The 16,867-nt window shown below is 39.5% G+C and overlaps 1 protein-coding gene across 10 annotated transcripts in view; it reads left to right on the top strand.

Moving 5' to 3' along the window:
* The window catches only part of CNKSR2 (connector enhancer of kinase suppressor of Ras 2), a 131,268-nt gene that overhangs the window by 18,727 nt on the left and 95,674 nt on the right, over positions 1-16,867 (top strand). For all 10 annotated transcript variants that reach the window (XR_013392625.1, XR_013392626.1, XM_028727518.2 and 7 more), the window contains exons 3-4: positions 4,731-4,933; positions 8,617-8,704. Coding sequence is in view for 8 of the 10 variants with exons in the window: in XM_028727518.2 (XP_028583351.2) it covers positions 4,731-4,933; positions 8,617-8,704 (291 nt within the window). In the remaining 2 variants the exon portion in view is untranslated. The remainder of the gene's footprint in view (positions 1-4,730; positions 4,934-8,616; positions 8,705-16,867) is intronic.

Genomic DNA, 16,867 nt, shown 5'->3' with positions numbered 1-16,867 from the left:
GCCCCAAGCTAAGAGGGCAGTTATACCTTTTTTAACTGGTGGTCTGGACAATAAGAAAAAGGGTTTGGAAGGAACTGCACCAGGGAATTGGATCAATAGTCTTTTCTTAAAAGAAAGACTTGTCATACACAGCTGGAGTAGTGGCACATTGCTAACCTCTAAGAAGCCTCTTTGAAAGGTTTCCACATAAGAATGCCAATTCAGAGTGGCCATGTTAATTTGTTATAGCAAAATTCCAAGAGCACTGTGGAATCTTACTTATGTATAAATTTTGGCATGAACTTTTGTGGAGAAAAGTCTGCTTCTTCAGCAGCATGATGTGACTGCGAAAGCATTCAACAAAGGCATAGGGCAGGGGTGGCTAACCTTTTTTGACTCGAGGGCTGCATTTGCTGTTCGCCAACCCTCTGAGAGCTGCATGGTAGTGACCAAGTGAAAGTGAGCACTGCCAAAATTAGTGTGTCTACCCTGAACCCACTGTCACTGGCATGCACTGAATATGCTGCTAGCAGATATGCATTCAAACATGCCACACATACAGTACATGCTCCAGGGAGGGGGAACGGCTGTAGCTCAGTGGTAGAGCATCTATCTTTCATGTGAAAAGTCTCTGGCATCTCCAGGTTGGGCTAGAAATGTCCCGTGCCTCAAATCCTGGAGAGCTGATGCTAGTCAACATAGAAAACACTGAGCTAGATAGAACAGTGGTCTAATTCCATATAGGACTATGTTCTCGCCCATCCCTTTCTCTCACACACAAAGAAACCCCATAGCACACGTTCTCTTTGCCTGTCTTTGTCTCTCACGTTCACACTCATCCCCACTTCAGCATTGAGCTTGATTTGACTCATTCTCCAACAAGCCCAGCCATCCTATGGGGAGGAGAGTCTATTTCATTGGCAATAGCACTCCAGTTGTGGGGCCGTCTATTGCCATTCAGCTGCTGCCTACTTAGACTGCCCAGGTTCTGAATTGGTTGTGCATGTAATGCATGGGGAAACATGGCCATGTCCTTTATAATAGTTAACAGATGGATTAGTGATTACAATTTTAATTATATTTCACCTTTTGCTTCTTCTTCTTCTTCTTCTTCTTCTTCTTCTTCTTCTTCTTCTTCTTCTTCTTTTGCTTCTGGTACTTTAAACCGTTGTGACCTGCCTCAAGATCACTGGGGTGTTGTTTGGGGTTTTTTTGTGGCGGTTGTTGCTGTTTGTTCTTTTAATCTTTATTTTAGATCATGTTGTGCTTTATTTTAAAATTGGTTGCAGATTTTTAATGTTTTATTTATTGCTTATGATAACTTTTGTTATGTTGTAGTTAATTCTTTTCATGTTGTAAGCTTCTTTGAGCATGGTTTGAACTGTGGAAAGGTGGCATACAAATAAAATTATATATGTATGTAATAGAATTAAAGGTGGTATATGAACAGTTCAACGGGACGCGGGTGGCGCTGTGGGTAAAAGCCTCAGCGCCTAGGGCTTGCCGATCGAAAGGTCGGCGGTTCGAATCCCCACGGCGGGGTGCGCTCCCGCTGCTCGGTCCCAGCGCCTGCCAACCTAGCAGTTCGAAAGCACCCCCGAGTGCAAGTAGATAAATAGGGACCGCTTACCAGCGGGAAGGTAAATGGCGTTCCGTGTGCTGCGCTGGCTCGCCAGATGCAGCTTTGTGACCCGGAAGTGTCTCCGGACAGCGCTGGCCCCCGGCCTCTTGAGTGAGATGGGCGCACAACCCCAGAGTCTGTCAAGACTGGCCCGTACGGGCAGGGGTACCTTTACCTTTTTATGAACAGTTCAAACTGTTTTTACTCAGAGAGATTTTTAATTGACTCTGGTAATTAATGGGCCTGGCAACCATTGGATAGTTATGATTTCGCTCCCAATTAATGGACCTGGCTTCCAGTACATTTCCAAGCACAATTCAAAGTGTTGGTGCTAACCTTTAAAGCCCTAAACGGCCTCGGTCCTGTATACCTGAAGGAGCGTCTCCACCCTGGCGTTCAGGCCAGACACTGAGATATAGCTCTGAGGGCCTTCTGACGGTTCCCTCACTGCGAGAAACGAAGTTACAGGGAACCAGGCAGAGGGCACCCGCACTGTGGAATGCTCTCCCATCAGATTTATTTTATTTTATTTTATTTTATTTATTATTATTTATTTTATTTTATAAAGTGATTTGCTATTTTAAAGGCATAGTTACCTTGGTAAAGAGACCTAGCATAACAATACATTATGTGGCATAAAGTGGAATGATAAGATGGAGACACTTTATTGCTATAGATTATTTAAAGGCTTCTTATTTTTTCTCACATAATCTGATAATAATTTTTATTAGTTTTCAATTACAATCCAATAATAGTCTCATTATAGCAATACCAATTTATAATACAATTATTAATACCAATTGTCCAAGTACTGAATTATATAATTTAGATAAGGTGGCCCCCTACATGCTTGAATTGATGGCTTGATTATTTGCTTCATTTCTGCATTCCAGAATCTTATTAATTTCCATTACATTCCGGTCATAATAACAATCCCTTATACAACAACTGCAATATTAATAACTTCTATTCGTGTTGACACATTAAATGATTTATTTTTTTAAAAAATTCTCACATGTTCAGTCATCCACTTGCCATCTTGCCCAAGGGTAAGTTTCTCAGGTTTTTAATCAAAAACAAGGCTCCGCAACACATATTGCCTGATCTGAGCTCTCACTTGTGCTGAAGTCTGGAGAAAGAAACAGCAGAAGTCTTCCCCACTGTTTTTCTTGTGTCCCCATTTCACAGCAGAATTTTGTGCATGCCCGAAACTAATTTATGGGTCCCTGCACATCTACTGAGGACTGTGAAAGGCTTAAGCAGGAAACTCAACCATTCTATCGAATTGATAAGCCAGATGTGCCTAAAGATAGCCATCCCCCCCCCCAAAAACTTGCTAGATGTGAGGTGTTATAATTCTTTTGAGCAGTCTGTATTTCTCCTAAAGTTACTGTAACTAATAACACAGGGTAGTGGGGGCAGAAGTGACACAAGGTTTATTTTGGGGATTAATAAGGCAATAAATGGTTCCTAGCCCTGATGGGTTTGTTTTACCTCTACTATTTACCTCCACTGTGCCTCTGAATACCAGCTGCTAAAGGTCCTACTGATGGGAAAGGTGTTGTTTTGCTCAAAGCTTGCTTGTGGGTTTCCTCAGAAGCATATGTTTGGTCTCTGTGAGAAGTGGACATTGGACTAGATGGGTCCACTGATCCAGCAGGGCTGTTTTTTGTTCATAATAGCTATAGCCTAGACTCCCTTTTGCCAGGTTAATTGGAATAAATTGTGAGCACATATAATGAAGACATACTCCCAGAGAGACACAATTCTTCTGCCATTTTTTGGCATCCTTAACTTTCATTTTCTTAGACAGAGCCAAATAGCAAGTTTTGTGGATAATAATTGCTATCATATATTATAGCCAATAAATTTGTACTTACAAAAATATGTTCCTTTTATAGTGTATGTTTAAATAATTCGGCAATCCCATTTTCCCTTCCTTAGTTTAAAAATGAGCTGTGTACATGCTGGGGGGGGGGGGGAGTCCTTGTGCAAAAGAGGTAATGGTTCAGAGCCCAGTTGAGCACCAGTGTTCCAACTCAGCATTTTGTTGCAAGCATTAACTTTTTTTCTTAAAATGCCACCTTTATTGTAATTTGTCAAAGAAATATTTAAAGTACCGTAAATTAAATAAGGCAAAACCACAATTTAAAACTCTGCAAAGCATAACACACGTGAGGTGGGATTTAACTAAGTTTTACTCATAGTAGGCCTGTTGAAATCAGTGGATCTAACTTATTCATTTTCATAAATTTAAACGGATCGGCTGTGAGTGAAACTTAATTGAATGCCACCCATGAAAATTATTGTCTGTAAGGGTTGTTCCAGTCATCTGAGGAGTGTCTACTTTGGCTTGTGCTCCATTTAGTAAAACCATCTATTCAAACAAATGAGCTAGCTCATATGTGCACAGTGCAAGCCACAGCTACATCTGGATTAAGATGATTTAGTGTAGGTAGGTATTATGTAACAATAGCAAAAAAAAAAAGTTTTTTAAAAGTTGGTTTTCTTAACTAAGTACATTTTAAGGATAAGCTTCACAGCATATTGGAAGCTTTTCCTAGAAATATCCATACATTGATAAAAGCTACTCAAAGGAAGGCAAGAGGTAAGACAGTACTGCATCATCTGCAACCCACATGGTTATACAACATGAATATGTTGGCTATAAATGAGTATGGCCATACCTGTTGCTGTAAATATGTGGCTTTTGGCTTCAGGCTTAGAGGACATAAAAAATGTTAGCCCCTGGCAAGAAGAGGGCCACCTCTTCTGCATTTAATAGATATAGTTTAGTCTACATGAGATTCAAGATTCAGTTTCCTGTATTGACAGAGTAGTTCAGTTCTTATGTCACACAGATGAAAGTGGGTCTATAGAGAGGTTAAATTGATTAAAGGCTTAAAATTGCTTTACAGGATATCAGAAAAGTACACTTGTTTGTTTCCCTAGGTAAAGATTATATAGACTTTTGCCCAAGTCTGTGTCAATATTTTTTGGAAACAAAGTATGCAAGGACATTTTAAAGCAGTTTGCCATGTATGCTTAGATTTTAACCATCCTTGGGTTTTTTTAGTGCTTTCTATAAAGATGAAGAACTAACTGTTTTCCCAATTTCTTTTAAATGCAGAACTATGGACTGGAAACTGAAAACCTAAAGACACTTTCTCACAAGCTAAATGCATCTGCCAAAAACCTTCAGAACTTTATCACGGGAAGGAGGAGAAGTGGTCACTATGATGGCAGAACCAGCAGAAAATTACCAAATGATTTCCTTACCTCAGTGGTGGATCTGATTGGAGCAGCAAAAAGTCTCCTGGCTTGGCTAGACAGGTAATTTCAGGACTTTCGTGGATGACCATTTTAGTCATGCATATTCACCTACATGTTCATATGCTGTTTATAGAGTTCTAACTCTATATTATAAAGTTATATCTGCAAGTTGAAGTTACCTGCTTTAAAAAAAGAGGAACTATCACAATATTCGGTCTGGATCTGCAAGTGTGGTAGAAACTGTCTGAACACAAGTTTTCTCTCCTGAAGACAAATCCTCAGAATGCAAAGAAAGTATGTTGAAACAACTTCTGCCATATTTGGAATATATGTCTTCACCCATTAGGCAGGAGCAAAATAATGACAGCTCTTGGTACTTTGTTTCTTATTATTTGTTTCATTGAAACATTTGTATTTTTATTTCACTGAAACGTGTATCTTATTTTTCAGTTTGAAAATCCACATTCCCCCAAATCAAATAAAAATATTAAAGCTACAAAGATAAGGCCATCCAGAAAACCCCCAAATGCAAAGGAATGATAGCCTTTTGGGCCAACTGCCTAAAATATGGAACTTCAGCACGCAAAACTATAGCTACCTGCTGCATTCCAAGGCACACCTAGATGTTCTTCCAAGGAAGAACTGGCAGTGCAGGTAGGGCTCATATGAAGGGTAACTAGGCATGAAGGCAAATTTGTTACATGCAATTCCATTTTATTTTCATTAGGACCAGAATGCATGGTGAGAGGGGTTAACCCTTTCTGCCCTTGCCATGTTCCTGATGAAAATTGGCTCCACAATCTACTATTAGCTCAGAAAAAAAAGCTTCATTGGTACCATTGTTTGTGTTGGAAGTGAATCACATTCCTGTTTATTGTGTGTGCTTCTGCTTACCATTAGGCCTACTATTAGAAAGACCCGCATCTCCGTATCTTTCTTTATCTCTCCAGAGATGAACTTCCAAATGAAGTCTCAATCTTCTCTATTGCTTTTATTGAAGACTCAGTAGCTTTATGCTGCATATTAGTGGTGCTGATTAATCATTTTGGTTAGTGCTGACCTGTCTTTATCCCATACCTAACAACATTTTGCCACTGTAGGGACACACATGTAACACAGCATTGCCCAAGCTTGCTATCCCATTGTTAAATGATCTATACAGCTATATGCTGTATCAATTTACTCTTCAATACCCTGCAGTTTTTCAGAAGATAATAGGATATTTGATCTACAATATGTTATCAGGAGCCCAATACTGTACTTTAGCAGCTGCAGTGTTTGGAATAGTAGGTTGTGCACTGCAGGGTACCTTGCTAATCATGTATGTGAATCTTAAAATACAATGCAAGAAACTCAAAATAACAACATTTTAACAAGATACCAAAGGGCAAAAATGAAAGTGATTTACCATGGACAGTAAAGTTATCCGTCTTGTGTACCTACTATTGTGGAAGAAAGTTGTTTTAGAAGCTGTGGTTGCTAACTGTTCATATATCCTGTTCTTTCCTCCTTCTCATGCCAAGTAATATTGCTTTCTTTTTGCATAATTGGCTTCAATGGTCTCATTTTTGTGTTCATTCTTTCCTCGATCTAAAACCCTAAAGCCTCCAAAGCTAATGCGCTGTGGAGTATGTTAAGAATGAGATGAATATTTATAAGGTTCTTTTTTTTACTTGCTTTCTTTAGGACCACTTCACTCTTTCCTGGTCCACCTGTTGAATCAGCCATTTCAGTGCAGTATTTAAATCTGCTCCATTTGGCAGCAGCATTACACCTCGCCCTTCCTTCAACTCACTAGTTTCCTCTGAGATTTCTGTTATTTTTTCCATCTTTCCATGCTTTTAGTGTTGAATACAAGTGAGGGGAGATGGCAGGAGAATATTTTTACAAATGCTTCATCTTTCCATCTGAAACAAATTTAAAGGGTGAGAAGAGAACCATGTAACCTGAAGTAGAGGACCAGGAACGTCTCAAAGAAATGTCTTTAAAAAAATATCATTGAGATGGAAAGTCTTGAAAGTCTTAATATACAATTCTTTATAGTTTGGAAGTCATATATGAAAGGGTTTAAAATAATCTGGCTTAGAATTTCACTCCACATGATTCTTTTTGTAGCTATCCTCTGCTGTGTCATTTTATAGAAAAGTACTCATGAGAGCCCCAGAACCAAACACTGTTTACCTGATTGTCTGAGATAAATCTTTTTTCCCATTTCCCCTTATTCTAGTAGAGCATGCTAAAAAGCTCAAAAGGCAAACAACTGTGGTAGTTTATAATATAGATAATGGTGAAGATTAAAGTGCTTTGAATGGAAGTTACAAGTCAGAATGGGGTAGAATTGTCATTAGTGCTGTAGAAAAATCCAGAAGGAGACATAACTGATGATGGCTGGGAAATGTGCTACGTTTCTGGCATGTGTTGTGGTTAATATTGTGCCCATGCTAAAATATTCATGTTCATTTTCTCTCTCCTTCTCTCTGTTTTCAAAAGAGGTTTTGCAGAAGTACAAAAAGGCTTTTGAACACCCCCCAGAACAAGCCAATGAATGTGCTGAGTGACCTTGAAATGCTATATGTTAGTTTGGGGGTGGGGGAAGAAATGTAGGATAATGGAATGGGGCACCACAGAGGTGGGCATACCTGACTGATTGCAACAGTGGAGAGGAGCGTTGGGCACTGCATTAGTATGCAGCAGGTTCCAGTTACAGGTGTAGAATGCACTTGGGCTGGGAAACCTAAAGGAAAATCTCTACTCAGTCACAAAGTTTGCTGGGTGGCCTTGAGAAGTCAATGTTTGTAAACTTAATCAAAAGGGGTACTACAGAGGGGGAGGGATAGGGTTATCACATGTACACATCTGATTTTTATATGGGTAGTAGAAATAAAAAATAACAAATGAGTCCCTCAGGTTCAAGGATCATAAGCAGAAAGATTCACTCTTAGTAGGAGTTGTGTAATTAAAATTTCCAATGTCCCTTTATATGAAGAAAAAAGCATTTCTTTCATTTAAGGTCAATCATAGTGCTGTATTTCATAGTGCAGCCTAACTCAGTTCAATAAATGGTGCAAAATTCCTGCCTTGGGATGTAAATAATGTTGTATTAGAGTAGCAAAGAATGGCATGAGAGGAATTTGCATCTACACAAATAATTATATACAACATTTATATAAATTTATCTTGTATTTTGTTCTCTTTGAGGACCAATGTGTTTCTTCTTTTCTGGTTATTAACCAGTTTTGCCGAGTGGTTGGAGGGTATGGTTAATCTTCTCCCTTCAAATTTAGTTGCAGCTTCTGGGTAGAAGATATTTTTTCTCTTTCAATGTTCTCCAAAAGACACAAATATTGTAGATAGCCATTTTTTATCCATTTGGAAAACTTCAAAAGCCATAGGATGATAATACTCTTATTAAGTTCTGACAATTCAAAATGTCATAGAACTCTATGAATATAAAACACTTCAAAGGAATAAGTTTCAGCAATGGCTACATATAATGATCTTGTACTGTAACTGCTTGCAAAGCAGTGTATTACAGGCATAGGGAAACTCGGCCCTCCAGGTGTTTTGGGACTACAACTCCCATCATCCCTAGCTAACAGGACCAGTGGTCAGGGATGATGGGAATTGTATATAACTGTAGCGTATTTGTTTTTCATAAATGCTATTGTTGAAGTCGTCTGTGTATACTTAGTACTTAAAGAGAAACCATGATTTCATTTTATTAAACTTTTTCATTTTTTCAGATCACCTTTTGCTGCTGTGACAGATTATTCTGTAACAAGGAACAATGTCATACAGCTCTGTCTTGAATTAACAACTATTGTACAGCAGGTATGAGGTCACCTTCATATCTTGTTTAATTTTATTTTTAAAGAAGCATTCTGTGTATAGATTGTAAACACAGGTTTCCTCTACAGTCAAACCATTTTTATTTGCTTAATGACTAAGATATCTACATTGCCAATTCCTGCCTGGTAATTTTATAATACTTCATTTTATGTCAGGAAATTTTGTATTCTTTGGAATTCTTACTTAATGTTAAGTAATTCATTTCCAGTATCTTAGAGATGTTTCATTCACCACCTTGTGAGAAATTATTTAGAAGGCATTTTTATTAAATAAAAATCTAATCCCCTTCCCCAATGTATAAGAATATCCTGTTTTTATGCTGTTCACCTATAACACTATAACAAGACAATTTATTAATTTGCACATTTGACTTTTCTGGAGTGGAAGGAATTAATATTCACTGGATCTATTTATTAAAGAATATAAAGAAGGAACAGTATTACCAGGCAGTTTAACACTAACATATGAACATATTCGTTTAGAAGTGAGTGGGAGCAAAGTGGAGAAAAATCAGCCATAATTATCATAGCTGTCTCCCATCTGTATTTTATTATACTTTATTCAGTGTCTCATTTTTATTCATGCCCCTTTGCCATGTTTGAAAGATTGTTTCTGCACGTGTAAAGTTGGCCCCTACTTATATGAGATAAGTTACCTACAAGTAATGTTGATTTAATTGAACATGCATTTATTATAATACAAACAGCATACATTTTATTGTGCTTCTGTGGCTGGACAGAGGGTGAGATTCAGTTAGTGCAAGCAGTGCTTTCTTATGCAGCTAGCGTTCTTGTTCATCTCCCTGTTGCAGCCCCCTGCACACAATCTGCTCTGGAAGGTTGGGAGACATTCTGGAGCAGATTTTTTGGGCATGCCAGGGGTGGGAGAAGGAAACTGGAAGTCCCATTGTGCAGGCAGATTTCCATTGCATAGGATAATACCAATAATTGTCTTGTAAATTTTGTGTATTTTTCATTATACAATTTAAATTAAATACCCATGTTTTATTGTTTACATTTAGAAGTGTTGTGATGCTAATTGGGGACTATCATACTTCATCAAAATTTATAGTTAATATTGAAGGTATCACATACCTGTTTTTAGTTCATAGCATTTGAGATTTATGACAGAATTTATCTGAAGGACTACTTTTGGAAGATCACTTTGACTGCATGGAGATTATATAAAATTAAATAATGGCAGGGATTATGCAATTGTTCGTATATTCATTCTTATGTTTGAAGGCATGTATAAAATGTATTGGGTCTGCTGCATGGATCTCTTGGTTTAATTATTACTTGTTCACTGTGCTTGAGAAATATGGTGGTTTGGGGCTTCTTGGACACATTTACTTTATAGTTGCATTTTGACAAAATGTATTCAGGTTTTGGGACATGGGTGGCGCTGTGGGTAAAAGCCTCAGCGCCTAGGGCTTGCCGATCAAAAGGTCGGCGGTTCGAATCCCCACGACGGGGTGCGCTCCCGTCGTTCGGTCCCAGTGCCTGCCAACCTAGCAGTTCGAAAGCACTCTCAGGTGCAAGTAGATAAATAGGGACCGCTTACTGGTGGGAAGGTAAACGGCGTTCTGTGTGCTGCACTGGCTCGCCAGATGCAGCTTGTCACGCTGGCCACGTGACCCGGAAGTGTCTCCGGAGAGCGCTGGCCCCCGGCCTCTTGAGTGAGATGGGCGCACAACCCCAGAGTCTGGCAAGACTGGCCCGTACGGGCAGGGGTACCTTTACCTTTACCTTTATTCAGGTTTTAGAGCTGCCATACTTATTTCAATTATAGTCCTATATAAATAAGTTCAATAAATTATTGTTAGTTAAATACATTTTATAAGTCTTTCCCTACAATTCATATTATACATATATATAGAAGCCATTTTGGCAAGATAGCAACAATAATACCCACACATTAAAGTTCCTACTGATGTTGGCACATAATTTCTTCAACACATTTGATATAATTCCCATAACAGAAATCTTTATGTGAATAATTGTGTACTGCACAGTGGATCATGTGTTCTTGAAGCCATCTCCTGAACTATGCTCCTTTCTATGTAAAAGTGTCAGTCAAACATTCCATTCAGGCTGGTACTTAATATGGGTACTTAGGAAAGCATGGGTTGTCTCTTCTTGATGTATTCACCTGATAAAATAGTGCTGCAGCTTCCTAACATACCTTAAGATGTATGCAGGGAGGGAGGGAGAGAGATTTCTACATTAGGGTCTGTTGTTTTCTCTTCACATCCAAATGCTTCCAATGCTTCCTTTTGGAATCTAATCACAAAGCCCATGTTGATTCCACACTCTTGCAGATAGGTGTTAAAAGCCTCATCTACTTTTTGTTGATTAGGGGTTTCAGAACAGCAGAGTGATGAAATGTTATTTTTATTCGTCTTGCTCCCACAAGCCCCTTGCTCATACTGCTTCAGGTGGAGGAAAAGGGCTTTGTATTTTCTGTTTCTATATATATTTTTGAAAAGCAGCATGTACAAAAATCTGATTGGTTTCCACATTGCTATAAGCATTGTGCATAGAACTGGTTGTCCTAAGTCTATCTCCCTGGCAACACTGGTTGTCCTAAGTCTATCTCCCTGGCAACAAGAGCCTTTTCACAAGTTATATAATAAATTATGTGTATAGTCAAGGTCTTTTCATAAGTTAAAAGTTTAATTTTTAAAAATTCCATTTGTAGAAAAGAGAGAGGCTTCTAGTGGCTTTTCCTGTGGTTTAAAGATCACATTTATTTGTCTTAATGCTTATTAGTACCTTCTCATACTTCAACAGGGAAAGAATATTGCCCTGGGAGACAGCTGTGTGGGCATCTTCACCTACTTGCTAGACATTTCAGCTGACATTTATGTAGATAATGCAATAGGCTTCCATCTTTAAGTTTAGTGTAGGTGTGAGTGCCTTCAGTTATTTCCCGCATATTCACCTCATTTCATTAGGAGAAAGATATATGAAAATGCATTTCTGTACAGTTTCTCACAAGTTTGTTGCATTTCAAATACTATGGCGGTGGTAGAATTCACATGAGACAAGCAAGAAACAAGGAGTGAGGAACTAAGTAGGTAGGTCCTGGAATAACTAGATAGGTAGGATAATAATAATTTATATTTATATGCTGCCAGCCATTCTGGGTATCTTCTAACAAATTAAAACACCAAACACAGGAAAACATTAAACATTAAAACCTTCCCTATACAGGGCTGCCTGACTTTTAGATGTATTCTAAAAGTCATATAGTTTATTTCCTTGACATATTACAGGCAGGCATTCCACAGGGTGGGCCCTCTGCCTGGATTCCTGTAACCTCAATTCTCTCAATGAGGAAGCTACCAGAAGGCACTTAAAGCTGGATCTCAGTGTCCAGGTTGAACGATGGGAGTGGAGACGCTCCTTCAGGTATACCGGACCAAAGCCATGTAGGTCTTTAAAGATCAGCACCAACACTTTGAATTGAGCTCAGAAGCATACTTGGGAGCCAATGTAGATCTATTAGGATCAATGTTATTTGGTCCTGGCAGCCACTCCCAGTCACCAGTCTGGCAGCCACATTCTGGATTAGTTGTAGTTTCCAAGTCACCTTCAAAGAAAGCCCCACATAGAGTGCATTGCTGTAGTCCAAGTGGAAGATAACCAGAGCATGTACCACTCTGGCAAGACAGGGTGCAGGCAGGTAGGGTATCAGCTGGCATACCAGATGAAGATGGATAGATTTAGTTGTTTGGAAGGATTGGATAGCTAAATGGATGTGATGCACTGGCAGAGGAAAAGGAGTGCGGGGAGAGCGTACCGCCCCCAGCAGCACGATCCCGGTGGGGTGCCATCGCGGCTGCCCCCCCTGCCCATGCTGGGTGCCACACCCCTGCAGGCGGCATGTCACGCCCCCAGGACACATGCCACGCCCCTAGGACGCATGCCACGCCCCTGTGGGTAGTGCGCCACACCCCTGGGACGCGTGCCAGCCCTGCCCCCGCCTGCTCTCCGCCCCCCGGTGCCGGAGAATGAAGCTCTGCCACTGATGTGATGTAGATATATATTTGCAAGACTCAGAAGGAGACTCAGCCATATGATAAAATATTAACAGTTGGGTATACTGTGATTTTGCTTTGAGCCATTATTTAATGGAAATTGATTTCCTGGTGCAGATCTTTGCATGCTCTCCCCAAAACCATACAGCAGGGGTTCCGAAACTGATAATCTGTGGTATGTCTTTAAAAGTACAATAAAAAAATCATATAACATGTAGGACAGCTCATGGCAGTTGCTACAACAGAGAGAATAAACATTATCCCTCTGAATATGGTCATATTATTCCAGTGCCTTCTCAGTGACTCAGGCTTTGTGGAACTTGAAGTCATGTGCCACTTTTGCCTTAGTGGATGATAGATTATCCTCTAGCTGGATATTTTGAGGAAACAATAGTAACTTGCTGTATGCAAACATAATCTATATTTGTCCTGTATTGGTGAAAAAGGATCTAGTGGACTGAGCATGGGTGCTTTAGATGTGTCTACAGTGGTGCATGGCTGCTGCTGTTAAGTAGAGCATGCTGTCATAAATTTAGAAAAACAATACAGCAATTATACCTGGTAGCTGCATGAAACATTGGATATGCCAATATTTTCTTATTTTTCCCCATTTTCCTTTACAGTGAGGATTATTTTAATTGTAAACCTTAAAAATATGGAGAATTTATATTTTCTAGTTGTATGCATATATGGATTTATGTTTCAAGACAGCTCTTAGAGTTTAAGATTGTGAACTTGTTTGTTCACATTTCTAGGGCATATTTTTGTTTCTATTGAATTAAAATAAACAAATAATATGATTAAATTTGCTTATTTATTTTTGGCACTGAGGAATGTATTGTAAGTGCGTGTTTATATGTGTACACATGCTTGCATTAGTTATTTCATTTATTATTATTATTTTTAAAACTATACTATATTGATTTTCAGGTATAATAACTAAGGAGACAACAATAACATTAGTACCAACTCACCCTGCTTTCCAAAGTAGAGACAATGTTAAAGAATAAGGTTTTTTATTTTCATTGAATGTTCCAACTTAACTGTACAACCATAATACTGTACATAGAAAGATTACTTTTAAAAGATAAAAATAAGAACAAGGCTAGGATTCTTAAAACAGCCAGAGACAGCAAAACCTATTGAGCTCATTCTTGAAATAGACCACAATCCTGTACACACTTGGGAGTAAGTTTCACTGAATTCAGTGGGATGTACTTCTAAGCAACGTGCATAGGATGGTGCTGTTAATTGATAATGCTATCGGTACTTTTCTTCTAGAAAAATAGCCAGCACTCACCATGAAATTGTAACAGTAAGTGCCACACTTTTTAACAGTAACAAAAAGAGATGCCAGTACTGTGTATCATTGAGTACCCCCCCCCCCCCAAAAAAAGTACTGGCTATCAGTAATAATGTGAAAGACTGTTTAGAAATAGGACAAAGTTACGTTCAACTTGGCAGCTATTTGCATTTTTTAAACAAGACTTTAATAAAAATGATTTATAGAAATGTGAGTCCTTAATCTTCATGCTGTACCATTTCCCACTGATTTTAAAGTAACATAGATTATCTTTGAGATTTATCATAAAACACAAACTTTGACATGTGGTGAATATTGAAGATTATGGAGGCCAGAGTAAAACTGGGGAGGGGGAGAGTAACTCATTAAATTATCAGTGAAAGAGGTCAATGTGCACAGAAAGGATTCCTTTTGCAAAGATTTGTTGCAAAGAGAATTAAGAAATGAGGAATATGCTAGGGAAAATATCTAGGGTCTTACAAAATATGTAAAAAATACACGGTTTCAAATACTAAGATCAATAATAAGTAGTTTTCATTGGGGGATGCATTGCTTGGCTTCTGCAGTGCATCTACTGTAAACGAGGGGGAAGGAGCACCAGTGCTTGTCATATTATTAATATATTGCCTTCAGGGTACAGAGTGAAAGAAGCAAAGTTGTCCTGAAAAACTCTTGTTTGTTTTCGGGAAAGTTGTTGCTTTACTTAGTGAGTGGTTAGAGATGATAATGGGCTAGATTAGAGGTAGTTAATGGAAGCTTAACTCAAACAAGACAAAAGTGTTCTTGGTTAGGGGGGAAAGGAACTAGGAATAGGGATTAACCCTGTTTTGGATAGGGTAGTACTCCCCTTGAACACTCAGTTTAGGAATACTCCTACATTGAACTTCGCTTCTAGATGCTCAGCAGAGGTCATGGTCAGGAGTGCTTTTGTCCAGTTTATGCTGGTGCACATAGTGGCACATCCCTTATTTACACCAAATATAATTGCAGTGTGCTCTGTGTGGGGATGCCTTTGAAGAGTCTCTGGAAATTTCAGTTGGTCTACAAAGCACCAGGAAAGGTTTTGGTGAACACTGACAACTGGATGCAGATAGTACCGTATTTTTCGCCCTATAGGACGCACTTTTTCCCCTCCAAAAATGAAGGGGAAATGTGTGTGCGTCTTATGGGCCGAATGCAGGCTTTCACTGAAGCCTGGAGAGCGAGAGGCATCGGTGCGCACCGACCCCTCTTGCTCTCCAGGCTTCAGGAAGCTATCCGCAAGCCTCGCTGCGGAGCACACCCTGTGCTTCGGGCAGATGTCCGCAAGCCTCGCACGCCCGGCGGGAGGTCCCGCCAGACGCACAAGGCTTGGGGTGGCAGCCTGCAGCCCGAAGCATGGGGCACGCTGCGGAGCCCAGTGCTGGGCTACCTCTGCTTGCGGAGAATTGCCTGCATGCCGAAGCCTGCGCGCGCTGAGATCAGCACGCCCAGGCTTCGCGGACCTCTCCGCAAGCAGCGGGAGCGCTCCCACGGCTTGCAGAGAGCTGCCTGTTTGGGGGCTGGGGTCGGGGGAAGCTCGAGCTTCCCCCGCCCCAGCCCCGCGCCTGGGGGAAAAAAAAATAATTTCCCCCCCTTTATTTCCCCCCCAAAAAACTGGGTGCGCCCTATGGTCCGGTGCGCCCTATGGTGCGAAAAATACGGTAATTGTTTTTAAGATATGCTGTTATTTTTCAAGCATTACTGTCATTTGTAGGTCTCTTGCATTTTTTTGCAACAGAGATAGAAAGATTTTATGAATATATATTTTTAATAAAATATGTCCTGTGCAGTAGTTAGCAGGGCTGATGTCTTTGGCCTGTACTCTATGCTGTTGGCTCCACTTCATATATTGTGTTATGGTGTCAGTCTTGGCCCATGGTCTTAAGTTGCTGCTGTATAAATCACAGTTCCCTCAGATACTGAAGCTCTTGTGATTCTAGCTCAGTTTTGGACTGTTCAAACCTTTCTTTCTTTTTTTGTTTTTTTTTTTGTTTACATAATGCACTTCTTTTCCTCATATATTGATAATGTGAGTTTGTATTTTGCTTTTAGAAAACTTCATTCAGTGCTATCCATTCCGAGTGATTTACGCAAACAAAATGCTTACTGTTTCTTTGAAACTATGTAGTTCCCATGGATACTGGCATCACAGTTTCTAAACTGTTAAAACTGAAGGAGCTGTACTTGAATTTAAATAGCTACATCTTAATTCTCTTCTGTTGCATTATATTGTGTTTAGGTAGAGTTTTTTTGTGGGGAAAGGACCTTAACCAGTGTTAGAAACAGATATGAAAGCTAGGAGCTAAATGGCACATTAAACCTAGATTATGGGCGCAACAGCAGAATGTCTAGGCACACTTTTTAATAACTAGAATACAAAGATGAAAATGAATGAACTGCAGCTAAAATATTACGTTCATTTTTCACGTGGTCTAGTCCTCCCCCTGCCCACCCTTCTAATATTCTTAAGACGGTCTCTAGACAGAGCAGCTTGAAGTCGGGAGGCAGAAAAAAGTCTTCCTTTCCTTCCACAGTTTTAATCTGAAATCTTAGGTGCAGTACTGCACCCAGAGCTCAGAAACTGCTTGCACTAATGAAATTCCCTGTCACAAAATGCACCTAGAACAATGGTTGTTTTGAACACTGACCATAAAAAAGTTTAGAAGAGGTGGGAGTCCATAACAGTAGTGAAGCTCTAGCTGTGTTGAAGGATGCATGAGCCTAGATATTTAGAACCCTGTAAATGAGCAACTTTCATACTTATATTTCATAGCAAGCA

The sequence above is a fragment of the Podarcis muralis genome, chromosome 4 (assembly GCF_964188315.1).
Source record: "Podarcis muralis chromosome 4, rPodMur119.hap1.1, whole genome shotgun sequence".
Classification (NCBI taxonomy): Eukaryota; Metazoa; Chordata; class Lepidosauria; order Squamata; family Lacertidae; genus Podarcis; species Podarcis muralis.
The sequence above is the reverse complement of the archived record's forward strand: the minus strand, read 5'-3'. Positions and strand labels throughout refer to the sequence as shown.